Consider the following 24,478-nt stretch of genomic DNA (forward strand, 5'->3'; position numbering starts at 1 on the left):
CATCTCATGAAAGAATTAACAGTGCAGGAATTTTTAGGGATCATATATCTTGGTTCTGCTCCTGGTTTATTTCAGAACTTCAACAAACTTAAATATCTCTTTGCTAAGTTATTTACTGTAGACTGAAAATAATGTTGTTTTTTCTTCCTGTTAAAAAGTCAGGGAATCAGCGAGTGAAAAAGAATAACTAGTTGTACTCTTTATTTTAAATTTGCTTTGATTTATTTTCTTTCAATAACTTATTTGTTTGGAAGTTAAACTTTTAAAGAGTATCTTTGTTTTATGATTATGGGTTTTATTTATTTACTTTTTTGGTATCCTCATGAACGAGGACTTGATATTAGTCATTGATGGTTGACAAAAATATGACAGAACTTTGCAAAGTTCAAATGGACTTTTAATATTCAACTCTGAAGACTCATGCCTAATTAGAGCTTCTGTTTAATTAAGATAACAATGCATAGTCCTTCATTAAAATTAACGCAGAAAAAGTTCCTTCTTGGTCCTTGGAGAGGATATTATATGCAAGCCCTGTTGTGTGGGTTGCAAAATGTCACTGGAATTTATATGCATTACTTGTCTAATTGCAGTAAATGTAGCATGTCCAGATAGGTTTCGAGTGAGAAGGCTGTTGGTTACTTACCGGGAATCACTTGAAACCTCAGTACCCAGAGGCAGCTGTGCCCAGGCCTTCACCTCTCCCCAGAGATGGCTGGGGAGCCTCTCGTTGGACCCTGTCTTTCATGGCGGGAGCAGTAAACATGACAGGTTGTTTGGGAGCCATCTGTTTAAAATGGCTGCTGCTTTGTATGCAGCAATGAACTTGAGATCAGTTTTCTGTCTTTCTTCGTGGTAACAGTCTGATTTTGGTGTCACAACAGGTGGAAGTTGATGGGTCGAAACTAAATGTGACCAGCACGTGGAACCTGGCTTCACCCTTACTGTCTGTCAACGTGGATGGCATTCAGAGGACGGTACAGGTGAGTGTTCTGATGATTCGCTTAGAGGGCTTTGTGGAGTCCCAAATCCTTACCCCAGCCCCTGTGTGGTTAATGCCTGCAAGACTAGGGAGAAGCTGCATTTTCCCATCTCATGCATTTTATACTTGGAAACCTTTCTTATTCAGAAGAGCTTAAGTCCTGTTCTGAGGAATCAATGATTTCTTTTTTTCAGTCCAGTCAGGAAGGTTGGTGTCATATATTTCATATTTCCTTATGCATAAAGTGCCCTGCATGGTTAGGAGATGAGCGGATTTTCTTTGCCTTGTGGGCTTGGGTTATAAAATATAACTTTGTTACCTTCCCCTCCGAGCAGTGGAAACTGTCCAGGCAGCTCAGCAGAAACGTGGGCCATCCAGGTCAACTTTCTTTGGCAAAGTGATGCCTTTGAAAAGTTGCATCATCTTAATTTGTTAACCTTTCTGTCCCCTCGGTATAAAAAACGCCTTGCATTTGAAGAGATGCCTTGAAGGCCAGTTGATCCACTGTCCTTTGTAATCACTGAGCTCCAGTCTAAAGTAGAAGGTGATAAAAAAAGGCTCAGCCAAGACTCCTCCCCTCAGCTGCTGGTTGAGGTTTAGGGGTCCAGGAAAAGCGAACCAAGCACCACGAAGTGCGTGGCCACCCATATATATATAAATTGTAAATTGTAACTCCCCACAGCACTAACTGCTCATCCTTTTTTCTTTTTTATGAAAATGACTTTGTGTTCCCTTAACTTGATTTGACATAAGAAATTGATTTTTAAAACTTTGAATAACCAGGAGAATCACAGAGACTGGCCTAGGCCAGATTCATATACACCATACACACTGTGGGGCTGAGCAGTCCGGAAACCCCCCAGGAAATGCTTGATGACTGAATCACCTTCCAGGCTGTGATTTCTGTGTGTCCAAGAATATTAAACTCTCAGCCATGAGCCTTGAATTTTGACTTTGGTGTTATGACTTGTCTCAGTGTATATTTTTTCTCATACTCTCATTTTGAGATGAAACACTTTAAGACCCTTGGGGGGAATCACTGGATAAATTTTCATCACTTAGAGCTGTTTACTGTATCTCTAGAAACATGGCTTGTTCAGTAGGGTCTCCACACTGTGCGGTGGTCCGGGCCTTTGAGGGCTTTGACTCGAAGGACGTAGAATGCTTGATTGCATGGAGGGGACCTTGATACCTGGATCATGACCTCTTGAGAGTCCTTGTCAGTGGATGGTCTGTTGACACTTTAAGCTGTAGACGTTGTAGCTAAATCAACTGCAGATATGTTTTTAGAGTAATCTCCAGAACTCTTCTCCTTAGCATAGGGATATTAGTCAGTAAATTCTTTTCATCTCATAAGTTCTCTGCTTATTTTTCATTATTAACTAAAAAAATTAGTGCTGTTTTCACAACAGCAGTATGAAGTACGTGGTATTATTTATACTTTTGTAAATTAGGCAACTAACAGATTGAGAGGAAAGGAAATGACTTGCTCAAGGTCATACAGCTAATGGTGTGTCAAGCCTGGATTTAAGTCCAAGCACTCCTGCCGTAGGTTCTGCGCTGCAGAGCCTTCCACTCCACTGAGCACGCTAAGCCACGTCGCTGTGATGACAGAGCTAGGAAGGAGCTGGCCGCCAGTGCCTGCGCATCTCAGCACTCTCTCATTCATGCTTTATACCAGCGATACTCAAACTCGGTAGCCTGCTTCAGAGTCAACTAGAAGACCTGTTCAAACTCAGATTGTTGGACCCATCCACAGAGCTGACTCTGATTTAGTAGGTGCAGGGCCATAGTTTGAGAACAACTGCTTTAAACCTTTGCAATCAGAGACTAAGTTGGGAGGGATGAGCAAGCTGACAAGTACACACCAAAACCTTAAAGTCTTGTTAGTTACATCCCATGGACCCTGCTTTCTCCTTCAGACAGTGAGGATTTGGGGGACTGCATCGTGGAGAGTAGCACCTGTGCGCAGGTGTTGCTAGATGGAGAAGAAAGTCTGCCCTGGGCTCTTCCTAATTTCCCCTTTCTCGGAGGTGTGAGCTCTCTTCCCCCTGCTGAGTACTTCATACCACCCATTAGGCTGGTATGTCTCCCTGGCTGATTTATGTCTTCTGACTTCATAAAGCCATACTGCTAGATGAAAATTCTAGTCATTATTGGTAATTTTATGAATGGAGGTAGTGATGTACCTACCTGAAGGGAGATTGTATTTTTGAAATGAAATCACTTGAAGAACTGGGCATACAAACTTTGAAAACTCTTAGAGACTCTTAAAGGTTCCCTTTAGAGGGCCTCCCTGGTGGCGCAGCAGTTGAGCGCTGGGTTGCGAAGCTGCCCGTAGCCTCTGCAGCGCCGGTTCGATCCCCGGCTGCTCCCCGGCCACCAGAGGAGGGTCCCACATGGCGCGCAGACCTCTCCTGCCGCCCGCTGCTCCCCTCAGCAGTGTACTTCGGTCCTTCTGCCTGCTCTGCTCCCCGCTCTGGCTCTGGTGAATTCCCTCACCCTCCCGCGCTTCTGACTGCACCCAGTGCTTGTATAAATAAATAAATCTTTAAAAAAAAAAAGGTTCCCTTTAGAATTTTTATAACTTTTTAATCTATTGATTTATCTAATAATTAAACCAAGTTTTCTTCAAAGATCATCATTCCAAAAAAATGAAGTGACATTTCATATTTCTTTTTTGTTGTTGGCCACATGCCAGTAATTTCCTACTGTTTTCACTGGAACTGTGGAGTCCATCAGGAATGATGTTTATTAATAGGTCTTAGTGCTATAATCTGACACCCTAACAGTCTTTCCTCATTTCTTTTGTGGAAAGACATGCTCTGATTTCCAGATTGGCAATTTAAAAGGGTGTGGAATGAAACTTTATTCTCCAGTACAAGTCTCATAGAGGTCTTGCCTACGAGTAAACTTTCCCAGTAGACACTTTAAGAGAGTAAGAACAAGCAGACTTTTATTAATCCATTTTATGCAACCCAGTATATTCAACATGTTAGCATTCCCCCATGAAACAAGAGAAAAGAAAATCATGAATGTGATTCTAGAAAGGATGCACACCCCTGACACGCAAATGACAATACTACAGAAGTTTAAGTGATGGATCAATTAAAGTGAAATGTCATCCCAACTGCTGACCAAAATAATTTGTGCTTAACAGAAAAATACTACACTGCTTCCATATTTAAATGAAAACGAAATAAAATTTAGTTTCTCAGTCATGCTAGTCATGTTTCAAGTTCTTAGTAAGTAACCACGTGGCTGGTGTTACTGGGTTAGATGACTCATAAATCGGAGTGTTTATGGAAGAAAAAAGGTGTACTGGCTTTTTAAGTGCTCCCTCGTGCCAACTACAGTTTTGATGTTTATCATTTAAAATCAGGAGTTGATGGGTTAGCTCCATTTTTAAATAAAAGATGGAGTTATCATCTACTTGACAGTTTTTACATCATAATTTCAAAGTGTATCAAAAATCGGAACTATTGTTAAAAAGTGGAATGATTTCCTGCCTGTAGCTTATAATTAAAGTGTTGAAACAAAACAAAAGACTTGTGTTCTGTGCGTGTGAGCTTGCTGATTTCTTCAGGCACCCAGGCACCTTCTAACAGTGGAACATGCTGGATGCACACAACATTTTTTTTTATTATTACTATGACTATTCCATTTGTGTGAAGCCATTTTTTTTTAAACCTTGAAAGAGGTTCTTCAATTTTACTTTGAACAACTCAGATAGTTTTCTGTTTCTTTACAGTGCGTTTTGTCTGCTGGGCTTCAATATACTGTTTCTGGTTAGCATTGTACATGCTGGATTTCCATCTTGCATAGTCCTGTTGTTCAAACATTTGCAAGCAGTGCCGGCTAACTGTATGGGCCTGCTTCTTTGTGTGCGTGATTTCTTCTTCCCACCTGCTCACAGCAGGTTGTCCACAGGCCTGAAGAGTAGCTAAATACTTTGGAAAATATCCTGAGATCCTGCTAAGGTCTAGCAATTTCTGCATTTATGTGTGGGGAAGCTATATATGCTGTAGTTTGGGTTTTTTTTTTTCTTCTTTATATTTCTCATATTCTTGGTTAAATATTTTCAGGAGGAGATAATTGTATTATAAATAGCAGTACAAAGTGGATGGCAACACGATTGCATTCTACACTGAATAGGTCATTGATAGGCAGCTAAGTGGAACTAACTTTCTATGTCAAAGCAGACAAATTTGGAATAGTGCACATGAATCTTGTGTTATTCCCTACACAAGACCCGATTAATGGAATACTGTGAATTGATTGCAGTACCTGATGGATCATGTAACTTACATGCTCAGTGGGACTGCGCGGCATTGAATTTTATATTTACATGTTATATATAATGTAGAATTTTATATCATCTGGAGTATTTTATGAGTCCGTGGATATGTGGTCAGAGATGTCGCCGCACTTGAATAGTACCAACTCTGATATATTTCCAAATGCTGTCCGCACTGAATTGAAGAGATTTTTTTTCGATTTCACCTTACTTTTCGGTTTTTGAAGAAAATGAAATGATTTTCACATCCATTTAAGAAAGAAGTTAAAAAGTTATTTTCTTTTTTCGGTTTTATAGATTAAATAACTCCAAACCTTGAGAACAACCTTTAGTTTTTGTTCCAATATATAGAGATGCTAAAATATTTAATATTTTGCTAAGAAAATTAAGTGAAGTGGCTTACGTTTTTACTTGTACTTTGCCAGTTCCTCCTGTCTCCCTCAAAAAAGTGGGCTTGAAGTAATCATCTTATGTTTTTAGTCCCTAAAATAAACGCTTTCCATGTTTTTAAGATGTTGCCCCACCCCCACCCTCTTAGAAGTAATTAGCAGTTATTTTGTACGAGATGCACATGGTTACTCAAATGCAATATGAAACCATCTATTTGGGATGTATAGGATATATAAATATATAACTTAGAATAAGTAGAGGTTGGTGTTTTTTCCCTAAAGAAGTAGGAAATGAAAGAGTAATTATTAACCATCGCCTCTTCACAATCCTGAAAACATCAATTACAGTTACACATCTTAGAAATAAGCCCACCCGCAGAACAGAAATAACTCCTTTCACAATTTTACAGCTGGGATGTATTTATAACTATAATTTGAAATATTAGTTTTGCTACAGGTCTACCTGCTTTTGTAATGTAGCTCCAGAAACGTGACTGCTGGCTTGTCTCTGATGGCACGTGCTTTACGATGTGGAGTTGCTTTTAAAAATTTAATGCCATGGGAAAGTATCTTCTGATCTTCCCACTGCCAGCCCATGCTCCCAGACACAGGCACACTTTTTTCTCCTCTATTATCTCTTAACTAGAAAATTGTATTTTGGTAGCTTCCAGAAGAGAATTTTGAATAGTGTAAACACTGATTGTAGTAAACGTGGAAAATAATACAGGCAGCTGCAGTGAAGACCGATAAGACAAATCCCTTCGTAATGGCCTTTGAAGCCTATTATCAAGTGGGAAATCAGTGAGGGAAAAAGAAAACTATTAATATCACTTCCTTTTACTGGTCACTGAGATTACTTTTAAAGGTGAAATTGCCTGATTTTATTATTCTCGAAAGATACTGTTCAACCATTTGATTTGTTTTGTGACTGCTTTTACTTTGTTTGTGTTTGTCTAATTTTGTGTGAACTTGATCTTAACAAACTCTAACAAAGACTTTGTTAACAACTTATCTTATTTCTTATCAGTTCTTTAATGAAGAAAGTATATTTCGTAAACGTTGGAGCAGACTGCCTGTCAGTAAGAAAAGGAGATTTTTATCTTGCAGTGAAGATAGGAGATGGAGTAAAATTTTGGAGAAAATAATAAGAATGCAGTATGTTTCACATACGTATAATTTTTAATTTACCTGTGATTAGCGTGTCTGGGGAGGGCATCTCTGTTGTGGCTTGCCTCCCGTCCATCACAGGCCTTGAGTGCTGTGTTCTTTGTGGATTCTGAAACCCAATTGTCTTTATCCTAGACTGTGGGAAAAGTGTATATCCCTGTGTCTGCGGAGAAGTAAATTCCAATTTTAAGTGAAATTTTATTTCCATATTCTCCATCACATCAATCCCTATCGGTGACGTATGTCAGCTTGTGGCTCCTCCCTCCCTTCTTCCCACTCCTCTCTCTCTCTCTCTATCTATATATTATATACATGTATGTATGTATGTATGTATGTATGTATATATATGCTTATATATACATCATAACCTATTTTTAAATTGAATGCAAAGTGAAGAACAGCTTATATTTATGGTTTATATTCATTGACATAATTTGTATTCTTAACCTAAAAATCTAAGTTTCAAATCCTATTTCCATTCCATATATTGCAAAATTGTTTCTGTTTGGCAGTCAGTCTAACCTTTGGTAAGTAGGGAAAAGGAACTACATAGATTTTTAAATATATTTTATTTTATGTATTTTTTGCATCATTTTTCATTTTTGTACAATTATGCATTTTCATCTTGGTTATATTCCCTATATGGTTCCACCCTGCTCCTTATTTTGACCCTAATCCCTTCTCCTCTCCCTCCTCCCATAGTGTGTCTCTGGTTTATAATTGCTTGTTGATTTTGATTTTTGCTTTATTATAATTAGTCTTTTTCCTGGCCCCTTATTTAGGTTTTCCGAATTCCTGCTATGAGTGAAACCAGCAATTCCACTCCTCTGTATTTACCCAGAGGACACAGAATCATTCATTCAAAAGGGCACCTGCACCCCTATGTTTATAGCAGCACTATCTGCAATAGCTAAGCTATGGATACATAGATTTTTTTAGTTTCTCTTATATAATAGGTCATGCCAGATGTGATGCAGGCAGTGTTCTAGACTCTGAAGACATGACAATGACCAAGACTTGTATTGCATTAGGAGATGTAGATACTAAACATGGAAACACATACTAGAGTAGTAATTGGTACTGAGATGTTTGATGAAGACTATAAGACAGGATAATTGATAGTAAGGGATGAGAGAAGGTAGCTAGAGCAAGAAGTCAACTCTGAGTGGCTAATATTGAGTTCAGACCTATGAGAAAGCGGGCAGCAGTGGAAAAATCTGGGGGAAGAAAGTCCCAAGTAGAAGGAACAGCAAGTGCAAAGGCCCTGTGAGAGAAATAGGCCTGGTGTGTGTGAAGGCCAGAAGGAAGATCATGTGTTGAGTGTAGTTAGGAGAATGGAAAAAAATAGGTGAAGACCAGATCATGTAGACTTTTTGTAGATCAAAGAACTTTTTCAACTATTTTTTTTTTTTATTTTCTAGAGGCATGTCTTATTTATTTATTATTTGTTTGTTTGTTTGTTTTATACATGCACTGGGTACAGTCAGAAGCGCGGGAGGGTGAGAGAATTCACCAGAGCCAGAGCAGGGAGCAGAGCAGGCAGAAGGACCGAAGTACACTGCTGAGGGGAGCAGCGGGCGGCAGGAGAGGTCTGCTCACCATGTGGGACCCTCCTCCGGTGGCCGGAGAGCAGCCTGGGATCGAACCGGCTGCAGAGGCTGCAGGTAGCTTCGCAACCCAGCGCTCAACCGCTGCGCCACTGGAGAGGCCCTCAACTATTATTGTGAAACTTTTTTTAAAAAAAGATTATACAAGAACCTGGGGTATAGGCCAGATGCGTGGGAGGGTGAGAGGATTTACCAGAGACAGAGTAGGGAACAGAACAGGCAGACTGAAGAAATACACTCCTGAGGGGAGCAGCGGGCAAGACAGGAGAGGTCTGCTTTGCCATGTGGAATTCTCACTGGCCGGCCGGGATCGAACCCGCACTGCTGAGGCTGCCAACAGCTTCAGAGTGCAGCGCTCAACCGTCTGTGCCACCAGGGAGGCCCTATTATTGTGAAACTTTTGAGAAGTTTTAATAGGATGATATGATGTCATCTAACATCACTGTTGTGAGAAGGATGAACCACAGGGGGGCCAAGTGTGGAGAAGGGAAATTATTTATAAGAGCATCCGGGAGAGAGGTGCTGATGGCTTCAACCAGGAATTCACCAAACCCTGCCCACCGCCTGTTTTTTTATAGCTCACAAGTGAGTGGCTATTGCAATTTTAAATGGTTGGAAAAAAATAAGAGAAGAATAATGTTTTGTGATACATGAAAAGTTTATGAGAGACAGATCTGTATTTTCTCTCTGTGCTAAGTTTTGGAATTCTTGTTGACAGGAAGAAGCTTAAAATGCCTTGATTTTCCTTAGTACCCAACAGTTAGTGGCTTAGCAATGGAGGATTTATTGTGATTTTTTAGAACTCAGGACCAGTACTGAAATTTTTGTGAACAAGAAGAACTGCCCTCAGCCACTATTATCAAACACCAAACGGCTTTGAAAATTAGCTTATACTGCAGACTTGATGATGTTTCCTAATGAATTTAGTCTGAAATTACAATACAAAGCAGTGCTTACTTGCAAAATTTATACTGCGTTAAAGTCATTTTGACAACTGATGTTTGAATCACAAATAATGTCACGCTGCTTTTTACATTTCCCAGGCTGAAAAAGATTAAAATGAGAAGTGATCTACAGTTTCAGCAGCACTTTTCAAATCTCAGTGCAAGAGCAAACGGAAGTTTCCATTTTTATTTTATTTTTTAAAAAGATGTATTTATTTGTGCATACAAGGACTGGGGTGTAGGCCAGATGTGCCAGGGATCAAATTTGTGCTGCAGAGGCTGCGAATACCTTCACAGTGCTGTGCTTACCCCCTTGCACCACCAGGGAGGCCTGGAAGTTTCCATTTTTTAAAAAAACATTAACTCCCCAATTGAGCGTCTTCAACTAACCTTCAGTTGAAAGAGATTAAACTGCAGTATAATGTTAGGCTAAAGGCAAATCTCAAAAGAAGAAGCTTAACAAAATTCTGTAAATGTCTTCCAAGCAATTAATTTGCTCAAGTAAAATCATATACCTGTGAATAGATGTTGGAATTTGGCAGGACCTATATGTGGTGATGGGGGGAAAGCATTTCAAACATGAAGTAAGTAAAGTCTTATTAGAGATTGGCATTCACAGATGCACGCTTACTATTGGCTTCAATGATAGGGAATGCTAATTTTGAGCTCCAATTAAACAAAATTTTATCCTTAAATAAACGAATTCCATTCTCATTATTAGTCACCATTATTACAAAATAAACTGTGCTTTATATATTATTTTGAATGTTGTTAAAAAAAAGATTTGTGAAAGTTTGTTATCCTTCTATTGTATGAGTAACTATGTAATGTTATAAGTTGCTTGTAATGGCTTCTGGCCTCACAAAGCCAAAAAGATTTACTATATGACGTTTACAGAAAAAGTTTGGCAACCTTTGGTTTAGATTGAGACTGTCAATAGCGGAGATAGTAAGATTGAACTAATTTGACATATGTTTAAGAGGGAAGGCAGAAAGGATTGACAGATGAGTCAGATTCTAGGGAAGGGAGCTGAGAATTAAAGGTGAGCATCTAAGTGAATGGTGGTTTTATTTACTGAAATGAGAAGGCGGGTGGGAGGGGACAGGAGCTGGTCTGGGGAGGCAAATCAGGAAATTCTTTTTGAACTTAGTAGATTTAATATGTGCATGAGCTGTGTAAGCATTGAGGTCCACTTAACAATTTACTATGAGTCTTGATCTCAGAGGACGAATGGGACTTGAAAACATAATTTCGATAGTCATGAATAAGCACCTAAGTTACTTCTAATAGCATGGATCTATCACGTGAAAAAGATTGAAATTGGACCCTTACACCACATATAAAAATTAACTCAAAATGGATTAAAACCGGTCACAAAAATTCGATAGTCATGAATAAGCACCTAAGTTACTTTTTTTTTTTTTTTAAAGAAGGATTTACTGGGAAGGTGGCATTTCTTTTTTATTCATTTATTTGTTTGTTTGTTTATATATGCACTGGGTACAGTCAGAAGCGCGGGAGGGTGAGAGAATTCACCAGAGCCAGAGCCGGGAGCAGAGCAGGCAGATGGACCCAAGTACACTGCTGAGGGGAGCAGTGGGCCACAGGAGAGGTCTGCGCGCCATGTGGGACCCTCCTCCGGTGGCCGGGGAGCAGCCGGGGATTGAACCAGCGCTGCAGAGGCCGCGGGGAGCTTCGCAACCCAGCGCTCAACCGCTGCGCCACCGGGGAGGCCCTCCTAAGTTACTTCTAATAGCATGGATCTGCCACATGAAAAAGATTGAAATTGGACCCTTACACAATATATAAAAATTAACTCAAAATGGATTAAAACCGGTCACAGAAAGGCAAATAGTCTATGAATCCACTTATATGAGATATTGAAAACAGTCAAATTCATGGAAATAGACAATAGAATGGTGGTTACCAGCAACCGGGCCGGGGTGTGGGGGAAGGATTTGTGTAGTGTGTATAGAATTTCAGATAACAAGATGAAAAAATTCTTGATCTGTTTCACAACAATAAATACACTTAACACTACTAAACTATACACTTAAAGATGATTAAAATGGTAAATTTTATGTCTGTTGCCACAATAAAAGAAAAATCCTGTTGAAAATGACAAGAGCTGAAGCAATTTTTAAAAAGAATCACAAAGTTGGAAGACTTATACAACCTGTTTTCAAAACCGACTCTGAAATAGCCCTATTAAGACAGTGTGGGGTGATAAATAGACGGGGAGAGCAGGAGATCTGAGTAGAGCTTAGAAATAGATCTGGACACAGATGTTCAATTGGTTTTTGGCAACAGTGCTAAGAAATTCAGTGGGAAATTTTCTTAAGCAAATGGTCTTGAAACAACTGAATATCCATTTGGGGGAAAGACAGATTAGTGGCAAGTAGAATCTTTTGCAAGTGACAGAAGCCTTCTGTATCTTGATTCTGCTGGGTTTTTTTTTGTTTTGTTTTGTTTTTTGTTTTTTGTTTTAAGTGGTATTGAGGGGTGGGAGGAGAAAGAGAAGAATGGATCTGGGTGGAATTACACAGAGGAAGGGGAAAGACAAGTGGACTGGAGACTGGTTGGGGTGGTCCAGAAGATAGAAATTGAAGGAAGAGGCAAAGCCAGCAAAGAGGCTAGGAAAGTACTGTCAAGGAGAAAGAGAAAGCTGGAGCGTGAGGTGTCCTTGAAATCAGTGAGTGAAATGTTCAGGGAAGGGAATCAACGACTCTTTATGGTGTTGATCAATAAGGTGAGGGCAAGACAGACCAATAAATAAGACAAAATGGAAGTGGTAGTCACCTTGACAAGAGTCCTTACTGATGGCAAACATCAGATGGATGTGAATTTCAAGGAGAATGGATAATGAAGAAGCAGAAGCCATGAAAATAGACAACTGTTCATGGTGTCTGGTCTTAAAAAGAGAAGAAGAAATGGGATAGTAACTTGAGGGAAATGTTTAAGGAAATTTTTATTCTCTTCATTTGAAGAAGCCCTAGCACTTGTCCTGTAGAATTTTCCATTGTTGGGATTTAGCTAATTGCAATCCATGGGTGTAGTTTAACATGTTCCCCCACTTTCTTCCCCTATAAATTATTTGGATCTAGTGATGTAATCAGGTGGAAGTGCCATTACCTTTGGCCAGACTGAATCATAAGTTGTGTGGACCTTCCTCAGATGCAATCCCGGCTGGTCATCCCTCTAACTGTGATGTTCTAACTCTGCTATTGGATCTTCTGTTACCTGGATTAATTCTTTTTTTTTTTTAATTTTTTTTTTAATTTTTTTTTTTTAATAGAGGCATGTTTTCTTTGTTTGTTTGTTTGTTTGTTTGTTTGTTTTGTTTATACATGCACTGGGTACAGTCAGAAGCGTGGGAGGGTGAGAGAATTCACCAGAGCCAGAGCGGGGAGCAGAGCAGGCAGAAGGACCGAGGTACACTGCTGAGGGGAGCAGCGGGCGGCAGGAGAGGTCTGCGCGCCATGTGGGACCCTCCTCCGGTGGCCGGGAAGCAGCTGGGGATCGAACCGGCGCCGCAGAGGCCGCGGGCAGCTTCGCAACCCAGCGCTCAACCGCTGCGCCACCGGGGAGGCCCCTGGATTAATTCTTTAAAGAGAAACTCCACCTCAACTACTTCTTGGGTTACCCAGAAGTACAGTTTGCAGAGGAAAGAAGACAAATGTTTTTCTTAATAGTTCTAAAAATAGTTGGTTTTCTATCATTCTTGAAAAGTGACCAAATGAGGATGTTTTGATATTTATCTGTTTTGAATTTGTGGATTTAAACCCAATTGATGTGCTCTCTTCTTTTGTAACACTCATCCTTACTAATGGCCAGAGTTTCTTCAAGTTGGCCCCTGAGTCCTTTGACATGGTCCTAGTCTTTGATAATTCCCTTGCTTTCTGATGTGACAAGATAGAGCAACCTCATTTCTGCCTCAGACCTGGAATCAGCCATTTTTCCAAGAAACATAGAGCACCAAATGGTATTTATAGAAAACCACTGGGGTGCTAGGAATGTTTGATGCCACTAGGCCTTTTCAGTGTTCTGAGGCAGATTCAGAAACTGTGTCACCACTGCTGTCTTTCCAGAATCCAATAACCACTCTTTTCCATCAGAAATTTTCTCACTCTGAAGAACTTGACCTCCGGCTCTAGAATTAGAATGTGTCCTTTTTCAGTAGAACATACCAAAGTTTATGTATATCTTCATTCTTTTTGTTCCTTAACTGCTGGCAGATCCATGAATTCCAGGTTTTACCTTTTTTTGCCTCCAATTCTTTGAATCATCAAAAAATTCTTCTAGTCCTTTCCTTGGCAAAGTGGTATAATCTACACTCATAAAAAGATGTAACTTAGTTGATTTTTAGGCAACAAAGAGGAAACATGCCACCTGTGCCAGAGGGGTCCAAAGGGTTTAAAACAATCTGGAAACTTTTTGGGTGACTAAGAGTCTTCTACCAAGAATATCAAACTGTACCAGTCTACTCCCTGTCTCTATGAATTTGCCTGTTCCTGACATTTCATCTTAAATGGAATCATTTAACATGTGGTCCCTTGTGAATGAGTTCTAGTAGTATTTGTTTTGGCACTCTCCTTTTTATGGCCAAGTAATATTCCCTTGTATGAATATGAATGTGCCATAGTTTGTATATTCATTCATGGTGGATGGACATTTGGGATATTTGACTATGGGGAATATTGCTGCTTTGAACATCCATGCACCTTTTTTTGTGTGTGGATTGTGCACTCATTTTGCACTTTTTTTTCCCCAGTGTCTTTCTCGAGAAGCGGGTGGGAGCATGAACATTCAGTTTCTTGGTACAGTGGTAAGTAAGAAAGAATGATTATTTACTTAGTAGATTATTTTCTTAGTAGATTTACAGAAAATAAAAAGTGTTTGCCTGATTTAACCTTATGTTTGAATCTGTCTTCATCATGGTTTTATTTTGCTATTAAATGAGAGGTCTTTGTGTAAGAAAAGGGTTCTTTACTGTTAGAGAAATTTCCATAATAGAATAATTTTAGTTTCTCCTTAAAACCAAAGATAATAGTTTAGAAAAATATTTGTAGTTTGTTGAGTGTTTTAAGTACTTTTTTCTACTGGAGATTTTCTCCCAGTTCTTAGAATAAAAATAAAAACATGTTCTATAATGATGTTTTTGAAAAGAATGATCTTGATTTTTTTAATTAATTTTTTTGTTTAATTTTCCTCCTAGCATTCCCTTTTAATTCTTTCAGACCTATGTTTCTAATGAAATTAAATGACAATTTTACATCTTAATTTTTTCCACTTAAGATCCTATTAATCATTTTCCATATTGATGTAAAATATTTATAAGCATCCTTTTTAATGGAGGTATCGTTAACATTCTGGTGAGTAGATTTAGTATGGTTTATTTATCTGTGAATCTCACTATTAAGTATTTGGAGTGCTAGTGAACAACTTCATGTGTTTTATTTTTTTGATGTTTGGGTTATTTTCAAACATGTACAGGATTTAAAAAATATGTACATATAAAATGTATTTCCTCATAAATAGAGTCAAAACCATGAATCATAAATGGTAGCTCTTAGTATAGTGCCACCACCATATATTATACCACTTTGTGCTCTGCCTGGTATTATCTGTAATTTTCAGAGGTATTTAACTATCTGGTGAAAAAAGATTTACTTTCTATTCATTATTATCTGTACTTACAAGTTTACAATTATATTAGTGATACTAGTTACTTTAATTTTCAAAATACCTGTTGAGAAAGTTACTGTTTTAATTAGTGTCTCCTTGTTTATTGCTATTGTATTTGAATGTGTTCATTTGCTGGGTGTCATTTCTCATGTGGGAGATGCATGTCTGTCTCTGTGCGTACCTAGTTAAGGTTGTAGGTGCACACTGGGTATTTTTGATGACTTGATGGCAGTGAGAGCTTCAGAAAACTGTCCAGACAGGCCTGTGGCTCGGGTCCAGTGTAGAGATGTTGCAGCCACTGAGGCAGCTTCAGTATCCATGCTGTGCATTTATCCATGTGCGTGTGGATAGGGCGAGGGAGCTTATACGGTAAAGACATATTTTACAGTATCTGTATATCCTGTAAGTGCTGGACCTAAGATGTGTGCTTTTATTTTTCTGATTAATAGCATCATATGCTTATTTAAAAAGAAATTAAATATGGAAATGCATATCATACAAATTATTAGAACTCTCAGAGAAATGACCACCAAAGGGTGTGTATGTTTGTGTGTGTGTCCCTTTGTCTGTGTACATACATATATATATTTAGAGAGACAGACAGAAGGGCAGGTGCAGCCAAATGAAGAGAAAGAATTTACTTTAAGTAATTGATTCATATGATTGTGGAAGTAAATACTAAATCTGCAGGGCAGGCCAGGAAGAGTCAGTGCAAGTCCAAAGTGTGCCTGCAGAATTCCTTCTTGGGTGGGAGCACTGCCTTTTTTTCAGCTGATTAGATGAGACTCACCCACTTTTGTGTAGTCTTAACTAAAGGCTGCTAATTTGAATGTTAAATTCATCTGATAATAGGGAGCCTCCCCTGTGATGCAGGGGTTAAAGTCTAATTGCTATCAAGCTATCTCCAGCCAATGCTTCATGAGTTCAATCCCCAGCCAAGGAGCTACCCACATGGCGCAGCAGACCTCTCCTGTCTCTCCCGCTGCTCCCCTCGGCAGTGTATTTCACTAGATCTGCCTGTTATGCTCCCCACTCTGGTGAATCCTCTCACACCCCCACACCTCTGGCCTATACCCCTATTCTTGGATGCATAAATAAATAAAAATAAAATCTTTTAAAAAATCATTTAAAAGTGTCTTCACAGAAGCATCTAGAATAATATTCAAATATTTGGGCCTAAACAAGTTGCATGTTGCCCAAAAGAGGAAAGAAGCTTCGACTATACTGAACAGCTTCTTCATAGCTGTGCTGCTGGCATTTACCCAAGGACTCTCGAGGAACTATCAAATTATACGTCTTTGACGCTTAGCCAGAGATCTTAATGAAACCAAATCATACCGAAGTTCTTAAACTAATTTAAATCTCAAATTGTACATTTTAAATTAAGTTTTTATTGATAATAAATATACTTTATTTCTTATTAGCCTTGAAAGCTTGAGCGATAATACCAGTAGAATAAACATGTTTTACAAAGAGTTACCATTAAGAATGATATTAATATGACCCTCGATACACGAGCACAATTAGATTCCAAAGTAAGCATTTACGAAATAACAGCGATTAATGACAACCATCGAAAACAATTTTGAACTCCATCAGTTTAACTCAGGAGGGTAAACTTAATATGATAATTCATCTAGTTGAATTGTATCAGCTTAGCAGGAAAGTATGTAAATATGTGACCCTTACCTAGCTTCTAAATGGATGCTGTGCTGATAGATTTATCAGTTCCATTAAAGAACTTTGGGGAACTTTGGAATTTCAGCAATTGTTCCCTTGGAGGCTGAAAACCCAACCTGATCTCATACTGGGACCATTCTGGTCTGCATATTTCCATAATTTGCCTTCGCTACTAATATGACAGCAAGACACAAATAACTGTTTCTAATAATATCAGATGGAGTTGTGGAGGACAGCATTTTAATGTAGTAAAAGACCTCCCCGTGGGGTTGTTATTGCTACTATAGAACAGCAGCCACACAGTTGCCACTGTAGTCTCTTAATTGATTCGTTTAATTAGCAAGAGCTGAAGCTTAGGCTGTATCTTGTCATCTGATATCATAGGGCCCAAGATTTGCCTCATTCCCATTTATAGATATATAAACACCATCAAGAACTTCTACATCTTCTGGAAACTCACTTAAGGATATGGAATTTTAATAGAGTAAATTCCCATTTGTTTAAAATCTAAATAATTGGAAAATGAAAAGAACAAGACGTGTTAATATTGTTTTTCTCTCTTCAGTATTCTTTTGTGAAGTAAATAATGCCATGCACTTTGGTTATAATGGTTTTGCGAACATAGACTTCCAGAAAAATTCTTCAGTCTTCCAGACTTCATAAGTCAGTAAGCAGGCAGCCCCTCACTCCTCTCTCATCTCCATCGACCCTTTTCTGCGTTATCTACCCCATTCCTCTCTCTGTATGAGTTGCTTTTCACTGTGGGGTCACTTGATGCCACTCCGTGGCCCAGCCTGCATTCGCAGCCTCCCCAAGTCTGCCGACTTAAGTCTTTCCTCTTGGGCTCACCTTCTGGCAGGTCTGCTGGCTGAAATGTCCCTTGGATTCACCCACCCAACCCCAACTGCACTGACTTCGAGTTCCATGGATGGAGAAGGCGGGGGGATGGGCGATGTCTGGCATCGAGTCCCCAAGCTTCCTCCAGATGGTCCTTCCACCCCACACACAGGGGACTCTATTCCCACGGGGTCAAACTCTACTTAACCCTCACCCTTCCCCATCCAGCCATAGAAGGCCAGTGGTGGCCACAGGCCAGATGTTTGGTGTAGGGTTGATGAATACAGATTTATTAACAAAAAAGTAAATCTGTAGAATTCTATCTTGCACATTCCCCAAAAAGGCAAATGTGGGCAAAATAGAATTTTATGAAATGCACTTAAAAAATGACATATTCTAAATAATAATAATCTTAATAATAATAATCTTCATCCCCAACATCATTTTCGTAATGTGTGTTCCGTGTACCATGTAACCAACCTAAGAGCGAGTTGTTGGAATATAATTAAATTTGCTTCCTCGTCCTCTGAAGTTGGCATGTGGCATGTTATATGAAAGTGCAGTGATTAATATCCCATTGCGTGATGCATGTTAAATAAAAACTTAGGCGAGATGGACTGCCTCTCCCTTGCCTACTAAGAAGTGTGCTAGGTGACTGTGCTTGGTTTCTGCTCTTAACCACTGACTGTGGGTAACGGTGAAGACAGACCAACATCGTGAGCATGGGGCGAGTGTGAGGTGGCCAGGCATAGGCTGATGTGGTTGATCTGTTAACTTTACAGTTTTCCTTACTCTGGTACAAAAGCTGTTAGTATCTGTGAGGCATAAACCATGGGGCATTGCTCTCTGAGTAAGAAAGTGCACTTCATGCCTCGCCTGTGTTTCTTTCACGAGGCTTTAAAGCCTAGTGCTTATGGTGGTTTATGTTGTCATTCTGTACTGATTGCTCATCTGTGATGAGATAGGCATAGGTTCTGACAGTGCAAAGGGGAGAAGACACCCCTGCCACAGCGAGCTCACTGTCAACTGAGGATCTATGTGAGCAGCTGATTACAGTGCGGTGCGATCAGAGTGGTGACAGCAGTGTGCATGGGGTTGGGTACCCTGGGACTTGGAAAAGGAAATGGAGGAATCATGAAAGCTCCCCAGGGATACAGAGAGAACAAGCGAAGACTCTCTGGATGAATAGTTTGCTGGCAGGGAAAGGCATTTCAGATAGAGGGGAACAGCATTTGCAAAGTTCCTGAGTCAAGATGTTCAGAAACTGCTGTGATGCCAGTGGAGAAGGTGCAGAGGACTGGAGAGGCCCAGGGGCCTGAGGGAGAGTGGGTTGATTAGCAAGGGTGGCAGGTAGGTGGCAAGAGAATGGGAGAGAATGGCAGGAGCCTATGAGGCAGGACCCCTAAGAGAGATGGGTTTATCGAGGGGCTTAAAAAGGAGACACAGTGAGGTGTGTTTTGTATTGTTTTTATTTAAAAAGGAACTTGTAGGAGAAGGCAAATAAATGAGATTAAAAAAAATAAATGAGAACCCAAATGGAGAAAAGGTAGAAGAGATGATGAGTTGGACTTGTATTTGGATTATTTTAAATTTAAAATGCCAGACATTTATGATGTCACAGAAATTTCTAGTCTAGAGAGCAGGAGCAAGCTGAAGGATGAGCATGTAAACTGGTGCTTGGTGGGCATCGTGGAGGAGAGAACCGAAGCCCCTGCAGTGGGTGAGGTTGTCCAAGGGGATGACGGGAAAGGAGATTGGGGCTCAGCACGTGCCCCTGGGAAATGGCCCCATCTAAGATGGGGCAGGGGGTGTGCCTGGCCTCTCTAATATAATCATTAAAAAAATAACATTGTTTGTTGTCCAAATCATTTGCATTATATGTGGCCATTGGAAGCCAGTTTAGTCTAACCTCAATCATGATTTCACAGTATCCTAGGGTGTCTCTAATTATTTCAGAGTATCTCAAAATTCTGCTGCCATCTGCTAACGAGCCTCAAAATAAAATTAATTTTAATGAATAACATAGTGCCTTGCATTTGTAGGATGCTTTAAGGTTTTAGAACGCTTATTTGATTCCATTCAATTTCTAAGGTAAATAAGCCGACTGCAGCTTAGGGTTAGTTGTAAAAACTAGGCACACCGCACTCTTTGAAATGTTGTCAAATGCACATATTTGCAATTCCTGAGTTGTGTATTCACAAGAAATGCCCACCAAGTACTACAGGATGTTAGTGACTATTGGGGTGGGTGGGGGCAGGGATACTAAGTAAAGGTATATTCCCTGCATTTGAATCTTAGGTCTCCTACTACTGGCCTTGTGAACTTGAACAAGTTACTCCACTTCTCTGGGCCTCAATTGTCTTATGAGCAAAATAGCAACTTTTAGAGAAGTGGTGAGGGATGACTAAGAAAATGTTTGTAAAATGCTTGAAAACAGCAGGCCCTTGGCACATAGTAGCTCCAGCATTCTCACAGCCCCCCAAAATATGTAATACACTTTTCCTTCCCTCTTGCTTACTTGCTTGGAGACATGCTGTCATCCGAAATTATAATCTCCACTGAGAGCACACTTGGTGCTCAGTCTATAGAAAAATTTAGAGGGGAAATCTCTTCTATTCGGAAAGGCTGATTTTTGTTCATATTACAGCAATGAGCTCCTCTCTCATGTTGTCATTGAATGCTGACTAGAAAGCGCGTATTTAAACGGGCAGCTTGTGGGCGCAGGAGGCTTAAGAACCTGACTTCCTTGAAGAGATAGGAAGCGCAACAACAGCCTTGACCAGGGAAGACGTTGGTGCCTAGCGTCTGAAAGGCAGAATGTTCTGGTAGAGGGCATTTATGGTGGTGCAAGGGGATGTCTGAGACTGTTTCATGGAGGCCCTTCGAGACCCCTGGGGTTAGCGCACACTGTGTTGATCATTCTTACTCTGGGTACTCTGACTGTTGTTATTTAACTTAGGAAAAATGCAAAGCCCCAGGCTCTGCTCCTGGCAAAGCTGTCCCTGCGTCTGAAGGGAAGCCTCGGCGTCTGCATTTGCCGAAGTCAGTTTAAATACACCAGAACTGGGATGTGAAATATATTTTGAGACTTAATGTAGAATTAGTAACTATTACAGGAAATGTCTACCAAAACCATCCTGGTGGTGTATGAGTCAAGCGTAGGGACCACATTCTGGATGCTGCTTACGGGATACTTAGAGGGTGGGGCTTGCATTCGCTGGGTTGTTTGAGGTGGTTCATCAGCTGGTGCAGACATTCATAACACAGACCGTTTCTTTTTTTTTTAATTAAAAAAAATTTTGGGATTTATTTATGTATACAAGAACTGGGGTACAGGCAAGAGGTATGTGGGGGATAAGAGGATTCACCAGAGACATAGTGGGGAACATAACAGGCCAGGCAGATAGACTGAAATACACTGCTGAGGGGAGCAGCGGGCGAGACAGGAGAGGTCTGCTGTGCCATGTGGGTAGCTCCCTCATCGGGGATCAAACTTGTGCTGCAGAGGCTGCGGATAGCTTCATAGATTGCTTCTTAACCCCTTGCGCCATCAGGGAGGCCCAGCACAGACCTTTTTAAAGGGAAGGGGCATGGTAGGGCCTAAAATGTAATTAAATCCACAGTATCCTCAAGTGTATCTGTGATGTTCACTTGTTAATTGCAGGATTTTTTTAGATTTAGCCTGAATTATTTCAAGTCTCAAACCCACAGGGCAGTGATAATTTGCTTTTTTAATTTTTTTAACCAAGAGCGGGGTTCTTTGACCTTGGCAGTTCTGACATTTTGAACTGGAAAATTCTTTGTTGTAGGGTACTGTTCTGTGCCTCATGGGGCAGCACCTCTGGCCTCTCCCCACCAGGTCCCAGAATATCTCCCCAGATACACCCAAACCAGACATCCACCATCATCTCCAGACAGTGCTAAATGGGCCTGGGGGCTCAGGAGGCAAAATTACTCCTGAACCATCAGTCTAGGCTACAGGTAATAGTTGGGGTTTCAGAATTTCCTTTCCTATTTTGCTAATAAGCATAATGTTCTAGAGACGAAATTCCTAGATCTCTATGCCCAGTGACCGGAAGCTTATAAAGCTTTACCCGCATCCTGGCCCATGCAGGTACCTTCTGAAGAGAAAATGACAACCTTTAGCCTGAGCTTCCAGGGGCTTCGGAACACGTTCTGTTGGTGTTTGGTCATGGGTAGGGGGTTCTCTTCTCTGTCTCCCCCATGTTGGATTGTAAGCCGGATCTGCCAGGGACAGCCATTGGTGAAAAGCAGGACAGATGCTAGTCTGCGTGATTGCATTCTGTTGAGGTGGAGCCTTCCTGCCATTTGAGTAGCTCACCCATCCCCGTTAGCACCAAATGCCCGCACATCCCAAGTTGCGGCCTGTGAGGACAGCTCCTGCGCCCCCGGGAGCTGCTGCTCTTCCTCCTCCCTTCCATTTTGTCCAAATCTGTGATCTTCCTGACGAGATGCAGCAAACGGGATGTTAACAAGCTTCACCTCCCTGTGGCATCTGCGAGGAGGTGCTTTCTGCACTTTTGCAGCTGGCATGTAATTGCACAGCTCTTTGCTGTTCGGTGGCACCGGCCCGAGTGCCTGGGGACTGTGTGGCAGGGTGCCGGGAGCGGCAGGCAGGAGTCAGGAGTGACTCCTCAGGTACGTGCTCCTGAGAGGTGGCTCTCCCGAGCAGCACATGCTTTGTAGGGTGTCAATTCTCAAGCTTGTGGGGGACGGCTAAGGTAATTACTAAGGTATCAGTGTTAATTACCCTGGGTAATTACCAAGCACCAGGGGATGGGAAAACTGCGAAGTGCCTTGTTTGAAACCGAACCCTTGCCGAACCACAGGGCAGGACACAATTAGTGTGTGAGTCCTCACAGGCACCCTCAGGGTTCATGTGTCGTAGACCTCATATCCCTTTTCCTGTCCAGCTGCTCAGCACACCGCCCTTTAAGACAGGTGACCTAGGGACACCGCTCACCCGGTGCCCCTCTGTGCCCTCACTTTCTGTCACCTCATTTAATCTCACAGCCACTGGAGATGAGCAGCAGCACCCCCATTGCACAGACAAGGGAAGAGCATGCTGGCGGCCACAGCCTCGCGCCCCAGGGCTTCTGCGTGGCCCCTCGCGTCCCTGCATGAGCCACCCTCTCAGTTTCTGAGGAAAAGGGGGAGAGCCAGGTGCCGTGGCTGAGTTGCTGATTGGTGCCTGGGTGGGGCTTTTGGGCATCCGACCTCGCTTAGATCAAGTTCAGTTAAGGTTGCCACCACTGGTGCACATACAGGATCAAGGGATTCCCTGAGAGGGCCTCAGAGACTAAAGTCGAGGGACCAACACTGGCCCCTGACAGTTGCCATTTAGGTCTCCCAGGGGCCCTCGGCCACCCCCTTCTTCTTGACAGCTGCAGCAGACCAGCTTGGGGAGGGGACTGGCCCGCCTCTCTTGCATTTGAACTTTGAGACCAGTCACTTCTGGGGAGAGCGCTGACCGCCCCGTCTTTCTGCTTCCCCATGTGAATTACTTTCCTGGGGGGTGGTGAGGGCGTCCTTTTTACAAAAGAGAACATCCAAGTCATTATTCTAGGTAACAAACAGAGATTAAAGGTACAATTCATATATGTGATTAAAAGTCTCTCCTCTCAGAATATAAAGAAACCTTAGCTGATGTGCATGATGCTCGGGGTGTGGAAGACGTGCTAAGTGTGCTGTGGAAGAGCGATTGCTCCCACTTACTGAACTCTTTCCTCCACCTCTTCCCAGTGCAGCACTGAACCCCTTGAAAGGCTTCAGGAATAGCGCGCGTCACTTTGGGAATAGGACCTCCTGGCCATGTTTTTTGCAGTTACAAGTCTAGACCAGCGGCTCCTAACCAGGGGTGATTTTGTTCCCCAAGGGACATTTCTCAATGCCCGGAGACCTTCTGGTTGCTACAAGTGATGAGCTGCTGCTGGAACCTGGCGGGCAAGAGTTCCTTGAACTTACTGCAGGCCTCGCCTGGGAGGCTGTGAACATTGCACAGTGAACAGCACAGCCTCCCGCGCGAGAGCAGCCCACCCGCCGTGTCCCGTCGTAGCGCCCAGGCCGGCCTTTGTCTAGGTGGCGCGTGTGGAAGGGCAGGTCGAGGTCCATGACCATCTCCTCAAGCTGTCCCAGAGCTCTGTGAAGCTCTACAAACTCACCTTATGTGCACCCAGGTAAACCGTCCACGCTACTCATGCTTGACCACCTCATCCAGCCTTAGTTTGTAAATCGGAAGCGCCGCTCATCTTAGTCGCACTGGAGGATGAAAGGTCCCGTGGAGCCGCGGCTTCTAGTGCTGGCGGCGACCGCGTGTGCTTTGTGGCCTCACCCAGTGTTGATCGAAGTTTCCTCTCAAACATTGTCCGCAGTTAGGAGCCAAAGGATATATATATATTTGGTATATTCTTTTTGTTTTTTTTAGTTTTTTTATAGAGGCATGTTTTATTTATATATTTGTTTGTTTGTTTATACAAGCACTGGGTACAGTCAGAAGCGTGGGAGGGTGAGAGGATTCACCAGAGCCAGAGCGGGGAGCAGAGCAGGCAGAAGGACCGAAGTACACTGCTGAGGGGAGCAGCGGGCGGCAGGAGAGGTCTGCGCGCCATGTGGGACCCTCCTCTGGTGGCCGGGGAGCAGCCGGGGATCGAACCGGCGTCGCAGAGGCCGTGGGCAGCTTCGCAACCCAGCACTCAACCCCTGCGCCACCGGGGAGGCCCATATTTGATATATTCTTGCCTGTGTCTCGGTGGCTTTTCAGAAAGAGCAAACTCGTCACAGTCCAGGCTTGCCCATCCCAGGGGTGCTGGCTGCACCATCTCGGTTAATACCACAGTTGCTCACAGTGAAGCTCAATTAGCTATTGTAGCATC

At 41.8% G+C, this 24,478-nt stretch overlaps 1 protein-coding gene across 9 annotated transcripts in view; it reads left to right on the top strand.

Moving 5' to 3' along the window:
* The window catches only part of PCCA (propionyl-CoA carboxylase subunit alpha), a gene marked incomplete at both ends in the record, with an annotated part of 291,344 nt that overhangs the window by 223,934 nt on the left and 42,932 nt on the right, over positions 1-24,478 (top strand). For 8 of the 9 annotated variants that reach the window (XM_084234735.1, XM_084234738.1, XM_084234739.1 and 5 more), the window contains 2 exons: positions 882-980; positions 14,155-14,208. In XM_084234735.1, the coding sequence (XP_084090861.1) occupies positions 882-980; positions 14,155-14,208 (153 nt within the window). The remainder of the gene's footprint in view (positions 1-881; positions 981-14,154; positions 14,209-24,478) is intronic. The other variant, XM_084234736.1, reaches the window with a different exon arrangement.

Source organism: Talpa europaea (genome assembly GCF_964194135.1).
Source record: "Talpa europaea genome assembly, chromosome: 6".
NCBI classification, from domain to species: Eukaryota; Metazoa; Chordata; class Mammalia; order Eulipotyphla; family Talpidae; genus Talpa; species Talpa europaea.